This window comes from Nelumbo lutea, chromosome 3 (genome assembly GCF_056320005.1).
Source record: "Nelumbo lutea isolate HS-2025 chromosome 3, American lotus-T2T, whole genome shotgun sequence".
Classification (NCBI taxonomy): Eukaryota; Viridiplantae; Streptophyta; class Magnoliopsida; order Proteales; family Nelumbonaceae; genus Nelumbo; species Nelumbo lutea.
In genome coordinates, this window is record NC_142686.1 from 3830250 (window position 1) to 3838569 (window position 8320).

The 8320-nt window shown below is 36.3% G+C and overlaps 1 protein-coding gene and 1 long non-coding RNA gene across 2 annotated transcripts; one reads left to right on the plus strand and one right to left on the minus strand.

Moving 5' to 3' along the window:
- Nucleotides 1–1073: 1073 nt before the first annotated feature.
- LOC148862433 (uncharacterized) lies at nucleotides 1074–2069 on the minus strand. Its single transcript, XR_016108990.1, has 2 exons — nucleotides 1722–2069; nucleotides 1074–1616 (listed from the first exon to the last, which is right to left on the minus strand). It is a non-coding gene; the product is annotated as an uncharacterized LOC148862433 (long non-coding RNA).
- Nucleotides 2070–4275: 2206 nt separating this feature from the next.
- On the plus strand, nucleotides 4276–7533 carry LOC148862434 (putative WRKY transcription factor 75). Its single transcript, XM_088979661.1, has 2 exons — nucleotides 4276–4825; nucleotides 7144–7533. The coding sequence occupies exons 1-2, from the start codon at nucleotides 4452–4454 to the stop codon at nucleotides 7319–7321; spliced, it is 552 nt and encodes a 183-aa protein (XP_088835787.1). The 5' UTR covers nucleotides 4276–4451; the 3' UTR covers nucleotides 7322–7533.
- The last annotated feature ends 787 nt before the right edge of the window (nucleotides 7534–8320 follow it).

Sequence of the window (8320 nt, forward strand, 5' to 3'; positions counted from 1 at the left end):
TATATATATATATATTTTTTTTTTGATTTATGGTTTACAGTTTGGTTCAGTTTATAAAATTTAATAAACCAAACCAAAACTACAAACTGCAATTAAGAAAATTCTCAAACCGGACTAACCCATTTATAGGTATAAATCAAACCATAAATTTGATTCGATTCGGTTTTGCAACTTGACTTGTATAATGAACACCCAAAGATAATGCTTTATATAACTCATATTATTTATATATCTATAATAACAATAAGGGGGCGTTCTTTTTTCTGGATTTTGAGAGGGGGGAAGGTTGGTCAATAGGATTTTGATTCCCATTTTTGGGTATGGGTAAATAACTTTCCCACCTTGAGAGAAAATTGTCAACACTTGAATGAGACGAAAATGTCCCTTTTAACAATGAACTTTTATGGCTAAAATGGTCATTGCCTTATTTACATGGGAATTTAAAGAACATGGACAAATGTGCTTACCTGGGTAAATCTTTCCTGAAAAACACTTACTCACTCAGGTAAATGTGAGTAAATAACCTATTGGAAAGCGAATAGGGCCTAAATAATTTTTGTGGTTGCTGATGGTTTATTGGAAATCATGGATGGGTGTTGCATGGTGGGGGTCTCCCTAGAGTGACTGAATTCTCTTGTGTTTAGGATCCGTTTGGTTTGTAGGAATAGAGGTTTGGAATCGAAATCAGAATGGGTTATTTCGATTCCAACTATTTGGTTGGGTGGAATCAGAATTCCATTTCCATTCCTGCTGGAATGGCAAGGGAATGGCATTCCCTGCCCCTCCCTTATGAATGAAATCCTATTCCTACTGATTTTAATTCTCATTTTCATTTTTATCTGAATCAAATAGACTATGCCAATAGACCATTCTGATTTGATCGCGATTCTGATTTCAATTCCAACTACAAACCAATCGGACCCTTAGTTTTGTTTGTTTATTGTTTATTTTCTTTCATTTTATTAAAAATTATTGCCCTGGCTCAGCTTCCATCACAATTCACACACGATGGCCATCCAACAATAATCGTATGGATCGGAAAATAAGTGGCAAAGTAATAAGGCGTAGGTATCTCGGGATTCCAGAAACAAGCTTTAACTTTTGCCAACTTTTTATGGCCGTCCTCTATAAAGTTGTTCAGTGTACCTGGTCATCCCATCTGCGACCTGTGTTCTCGTGTTATTCCTGACCGATGAAGAATCTTCAATCTTGACAAGAAATTGTCACGTCAGACAAAGACTATTTTATATTTTTTGATACATTGTGCAACCCGGTCCGTACTATGGGGTCAGCGACAGATATAATAATTTATCCTATTTTTTTAGATTTTCTGGCGCAACTGCGTTTATGGGGCTGCGCGGACCGCCAGACGAAGCCACAGAGGAAACAACATATCCCACCAATTGCGTCCCCCAAGACCAGTAGAAACTTCAAATCCACATGCTTCCAACCTTTGATCCCAGAGGCGGGAGGCGGGTGACTTTTTCATTCAAACCCACTTTAATTATTTGCTCCCTCCTTTGCACTATTCTACAAATAAGTAGCAATTGATTACGCCATTACGCTTTCGTCATCGGTCATTCTCGTCTAGCCAGCTGCATGCGTCCCGCTACCACCTAAAACTAAATCCCTTAATAAATTAAAATTGGGATTTGGGGACCAATCAATTTTTTTGTACAGATGTGCATGTTTCGAGGAGATTAAAAGACGTGGTAAAATACCCGAACTCGACTCGGAGATATGTATTAGTGGTTCTTGAATCTTAACCTTACGCCTTTGGTGTTGGGATGAGATGAGAACATTTCCTTTTCCTGTAACAGAGAGTAACGTACACTGTTCTCGGCATCGATCAGACATGTACAGCCATATATCTTTGAAGACGATTCAGATTTCAGAATTGAATCACCAATTCACCATGCATGATGGTTGTTCTAGGGAGGTTGGTTCTCACTGATTGAATGAACTGGAGAGCGGAGACCATGCATCCTGCGATCATCTGATGTATATTAGGGAACATGCATGCAACTCCAAACTTTTTCCCCACCTTTTACACACATGGATATGCCCCCCACCCCCCAACTTTTCCCACTTTATATCTTTGGCTAGGGGTAGCCCCCATCCCATGTACAATAATCAGGTTAGGCTAATTTTTGGCCCCCAATTATTTTAGAAAGAATGTTATTAGGTAGTTAGAATTAGGGGTGGCACTTTTTATCCCAATCCGCCCAACCCGCCCAGTATTTTAGAGAAAATGTTATTAGGTAGTTAGAATTAGGGGTGGCACTTTTTATCCCAATCCGCTGAACCTGCCCAACCCACATAGTATTTAATCCACCTAATTCGCCCATTTATTTGGTGGGTTGTGTGATTAATCTATTATCCAATTCATCCATTTAAATGGATTGGGTTGGGTCGGGTTGTGGATAACCATTGGGTTAATCATTATAGACATAACTATTAATTCTTTAGTCTTTTTTTTTAATTTTCTTCATTTGAATTAAAAAATTTATAATTAATGTATTAATTTTCTATTAATAATTGACTAAATTTAGTTTTATCTTGAATCAATATACTTCACCCAACATAAATCCAAATCAATTTGACCCGATTCTAGACCAGTTCAACGCAGTCTGACCCGATTTAGCATAATTCTGATCCGGGTTGACTCAAATCTGAAATAGACAACGAGCGGGATGGTTCGATGTCGCTTGCTCTGTCCTATTTGGGCCATTCGGCCCAACCGATATTCACTCTGACCTGACCCGGTACAAGTCAATTCAGTTAACCCGAATCCAAAATGGTTTGGGCGGGATGATTCGGTCTCCGCGTGCTTTGCCCAATCTAAACCGTCCGTCCAACCAATATCCAAATGACCTGGCCCGAATCCGAACAGACCCGATTTAGCTACATTGCTTCAGTTTAGGTCAACCAATCCGATCCCAAACCCATGCACAAACTTGATATGATCCGATCCAAGTCAACCACCCTTGAACCTAAGTGGTTTAAGTTGGTCTGACCGGTTTGAACCTAAGTGTTTCGATCAAACCTAGAATCCGAACATAGTCAAATGGCTTCGCTGCTTGTGTAAAAATAACATGCATGTAATGTGATTTGAAGCTTCACCACTTATATAAATAATAACTACAATAACCACCAAGTTACAACCAACTTATTTGTTAGGAGAGAGAGAGAGAGAGTGTGTTTGTTTGTTAAATCCATAAATATAAGATTAATGGGTTTGGGCGGGTTGAATTGGGTTAGAGCGAGTTTGGGTTGAACCCAACCCATTTAATTTTATATAACTGGGTCATTAATGGGTTGACGGGTTGCCCAATTGCCACCCCTAGTAAGAATCACATTAATACTGATTTATCTCAATCATGACCCAATTTGATTTCTTGAAATTATAATTATAACTTTAACAAAATCTATTATTTTTTTTCCTATGTCAATCTAATTTGTTTAAATTAGATTTTTTAGGTTGGACTTTAATTAGAATGACTTATTTACTTATATATTATGGAGTTGAATTAAACAATATCTCAATCTTAACTTAGCCCAAATTTAATAGGATTCATATTTTTTTAACTTTAATCTTAATAGAAACTTTAAACAGAACTTTCTGATTGGATTTTAATTATAAAATACTTCTCACAGGTGTACTTTAGAAATTTCCACTTAATCTCCATCCTCTAATATTTTTCATCTCTCATTCTCTTGGTCCCCTAAGAAAAAATTCCTCGCTCTCTCCACTGGTTACAAAAAAAGTGTATGCGTGATTTGATTTGACTATCTCATTAATTCTATTCAAACATTCAACTAATTGTTAAAAGCTAAAACCCTATTAATGTTATGCCCACGAGATAATGGCCCCGTAAGAAAAAGCATCTCTGATAATATCAATAGAAAATATTCTAAATACACGGCGGAGATATGCTGTGAGGTGACCCCAGCGGAGATGTGAATTCATGCGGAAGTGCTAAATTAAACCTGCCAAAGCCAAACTACAGTCTCTCTCTCGCGGACACCCTTCTCAGTCCCTTTACTAAATCCTCAGAAATTTAAATAAGGAGTATCTGAGTACATATATACTTTGTGCTGTATAGAGCTTAGAACTTTCTTAACCTTAATCATGAAGCCACCACATATTCCACCTTTATTAGCAATAGGTTTAATTTCTTGAGCGTAAGCATTATTATCGTTTTACGTGTCGTTTACGACACCTCTCTCTCTCTCTCTCTCTCTCCATAAAAGCTATATATCTAATCATCGTATGGTCTCTTCCTCGTTCATCTGCATCCCTCCTGACTCCTGTCTTCAATCCTGCAGGTGAAACTGGACCTTTCGGCCATTAAGCCGCCGCCTCCTTTTTCCTTCTCTCAGACCCGACCTCTGTTTTCCAGACAAATCATCACCTTCTCTTCCTCCTTATCTTAAAACAAAACTTCTTCATGGAGAACTATTCAATACTCTTCCCGTGTTCATCATCATCGTCGGCAGCAGTTGCTGTTCCATTCTCCTCAAACATGGCAAATTCTAGTCTTTTTGCTGATCTTAATGACGCCAGTCCAGCTGGGTTCTTAGGATTGAAGACGGAGACGGATGCACATGCACCACGTTCAGATGTTAAAACCCTTCTTCAGAATGAAAGCTTTGGCCGGCCTAAAAGTGAAACGAAGCTCGGTAACAATAAGAAGGGTGATCAGAAGAAAATCAGAAAACCCAGATATGCTTTTCAAACAAGAAGCCAGGTCGATATACTTGATGATGGATATCGATGGAGGAAATATGGGCAAAAGGCTGTGAAGAGCAACAAATTTCCTCGGTTAGTTATTCTTCGTCTTATTTTTATTTATTTATTTATTATATATTATTTACATGTTCGTGAATATTTATGAAGATTTGATTTTCCTTTCATTTCAAATCTCTTGGCACTAGAGACGTCATTATCCTTTTCATTTCCTTGCACTACTTCCCTTAGGCTATATTTGGTTTGAAGTAAATGAAGATATCAAAACTTATACAAAGTTTGTAAAGTTTCCTTTCTTTTTCTATTTTTTCCTTCAAAACCAAACGTAACCTTAAAAAAAGTAAAATTCCACCAACTCAAGTCGTTCAACTTGCGGAAGATAGCTAACCCACTATCTGGATTACTTTTAGTCTCGCAATTGAAAGCCAAAAGTCTTCCCATTGTTTCTCTTCTCACCGATCCACCCGTCTTCGGATAGTTAAGACTAGAAAGATAATAGGTTTTTAAGAGGAAAAGAACAGGCCGTATGAATGATGCGCAGAAAAAATTAAACTCATTCACTCTTAAGGTGGAAATTAAGTTTTATGAGGACTCATTTTCCATTATTTGTCCGATGAGCTCTGCTGAAGAAGGACTACTAGGTACTAATGCTATTTTTATTATTGTTCTTGTTATTAGGCTCTCTGCAAGTATTTATTTATGCTGTTTCTTTCGTGGTGAATGTGCGAAATTACCAAGATGATTATCGGTTCCTCTTGTTTGCGCGCTAATGGATCGTCTGTATCCATACAGACATTTTAGGGTGAATTTGGCAGTCTGGATCAGAATCGGACTTGGAATCTGAATCAAAATCATTTGAAATCAAAATAGGAATGATCTATTCTCTGTTTGATTTAGATAAAAATGAAAGTGGGAATTGAAATAAGCTGGAATGGCCGGAACGGAGGGGAAGGAATGGCATGGGGGAATGCCATTCGATGAGGAATGGGAATGGGGTTCTGATGATTCCACTGGATCAAACAGTTAGAATTGAAATGGTCACAAACCAAACGGGATGACCTTAATTACTTTCCAAGGCTATTTTATATTTTGCATGTTCTTTTATAAAATACTCAGCAATGATTATCCACGGGTGCATTATTATTATTCTTATTCACCTCAATCGATCAATTGAATGAGAGTTTAAGCCACATGATAGTTGGAGCCAAGTTATTTGATTTATGTAGCAATATATTCAACTATACATTCTCCCATGCACACCGATCAGGAGACTCAAGGTGAACAAAATCAACTATGTATATATATAATTTGTTCAAAGATTAATCAAGTGAAGATGCATGCATGACTATTGTTTGATATCATTGTTGTTTTTACCTGAACCATTTTGAGTTGATGAATGTAAATTGGCACACAATTGTTATTTGAAGCTATTAAACACCAGGTGTTGTTGCTCTAAGGGGGTGAAGTTTTAATCATTCTAGCTGAAATGTATAACTCTCACATGTGATGTATTGTTTGACAACACATATCAATGAACATCAGTCTACTAGTTCAATATTTCCTCAATATACAAGGGAAACAAGTTGAAGGTGCTATCAAGGGTATGCAATAGGGAACAAGCACGCAAGAAGAAAGAAAGAAACATCAGGATTCTATATGTACAGAAAATTAGACAAAACTAGGAGAATAAAATACCATATTTTCTGATATTGGTATAAATGCATCCATGGAGTAGTGATTCAAAGTTGAAAAGACAAGTACATTGTTAGGAATAATTTCATATTTGTGAAGTGTAATTGATAGTGAAAATAGAAGTCATGCAATTACTTGATTATATATTTCTAGTTTTTCATAAGTGAAGCGAAGTATAGTAGAATTTGCGCAGCTAACAAAAGAATCTCTTCTGAATTCCTTCTTGTCAACCACCCTAATCTTCAAGTCCTTCCTTGTTCCCTCCGATGCCACTAACTCAAGTAACAGATAAATCTAACCATAGAAGGTTTGCTTTATCTGATATAGAAATGTGGCCCCCTTGGTTTAACCCGGCCGGCCGTTGATTACATCTCTGAATGGCTTTCACCTTAATTTCCATTGATATCATGTGGTTCCTAATTTGCTCCATGGATTTCTATGTCATAACATATTTGCTGCATACTCATGCTCACTAAACCTTAATTGGATGGACCAGCAAGAAAACCCTAAATACTTAATTGACACAAGATGCTTCAACTAATGGATCCAACTTAAATGAAATCAAGCTCACAGAAAAATCACATCTTAGCTTTAGTGCGGAAACTAAATTTATTTTTGAAATTATATTCTAATATAATTAATAGATTGCTAAGCATAGATTAATTAAATAAACTGATATTTTGTATATTAATTATTTGCAGGAGCTATTATCGATGTACGCATCAGGGATGCAATGTCAAGAAGCAAGTTCAACGCCTATCCAAAGATGAAGGAATCGTCGTGACAACCTACGAAGGGATGCATACTCATCCAATTGAGAAATCTACGGACAACTTCGAACACATTCTGAGTCAGATGCAAATCTATGCTTCCTTTTAGAATATTGGTCTTTTCAAATTACATATAATTAATATAGAGATGATTTGTTCCTTTTTTTTTTTTTTTTGTAAATTATGTAACTTAAACTTTACCACCCGAATATGAAATAAAAATGGGCAATTGGGGTGGAAATAAATAAAACCATAAATACAGTAATGATAGGGGTGGTATGTGTTAAATATTAAGGGTATTTGATGCATTTCTTGGACCAATATAATTACTCCAGTATTAGGCATTATAATCTTTTAATTATGTTTGCAGATGTTTTATATTTTTCATTTGTCCACGAGAAAGAAATTGAAATTGTATCTTTTATAGTTTTATGTACCAAGTTCATCCTTGAAAATTTTTCCATGTTGAGGTTATGGTCTAAATATATAACGTGGTCCCTTATTGTTAGGTCATTTAGTGAGCCCAGAGAGAGCTATTGTGTCTAGCAACGTACCGTGCTTAATTGATTAATTCAAAACCTGCACTGACAAATCGTTTTTGCCAAATGGGAATGGGCAGATGACATGGCAATTTCAGAGGTATGGTTTATTTGATGAAAAACCACAATTAAGATCCTCCGCATTTCTTTTCTTTTAGTATTTTTTATTTTGATGATTTATCTCCATTACTTGTTAGCCCCTAGCTAGCTAGCACGTAAATGAGCCTTCAACCCTTATCAATATAGATAATGTGTTGTGTACTACTTGATTTGTGTTGTGTAGATGCCAAAAAAATGGCGTGGATATATGCAAACCTCTGTAATGTATAGACAATTAAATTATTTGATTGAGAGAGATATTAAGACCATAATTAAGGCTTAGTTTGGAAGGAGTATAAATACAAATATGAAATAAGTAGAGTGCAAAACCTTATATTTTATAGTTTTCTGTTGTAGTAATGGAAATAGTACAAATCAGCCCCTTACAAGATTGACTCTACAACGTCCCACAGTACATCCTTCCCCTGTATTAGGAACATCTCCAAATGATGATATCATCATTTCCGATA

Bases quoted from the DNA above. Each gene is read 5' to 3' on its own strand.
- LOC148862434 (XM_088979661.1), top strand. From the start codon at position 4,452: ATGGAGAACTATTCAATACTCTTCCCGTGTTCATCATCATCGTCGGCA. The intron at 4,826-7,143 runs GTTAGTTATTCT...AATTATTTGCAG, and splicing joins AAGAGCAACAAATTTCCTCG to GAGCTATTATCGATGTACGC.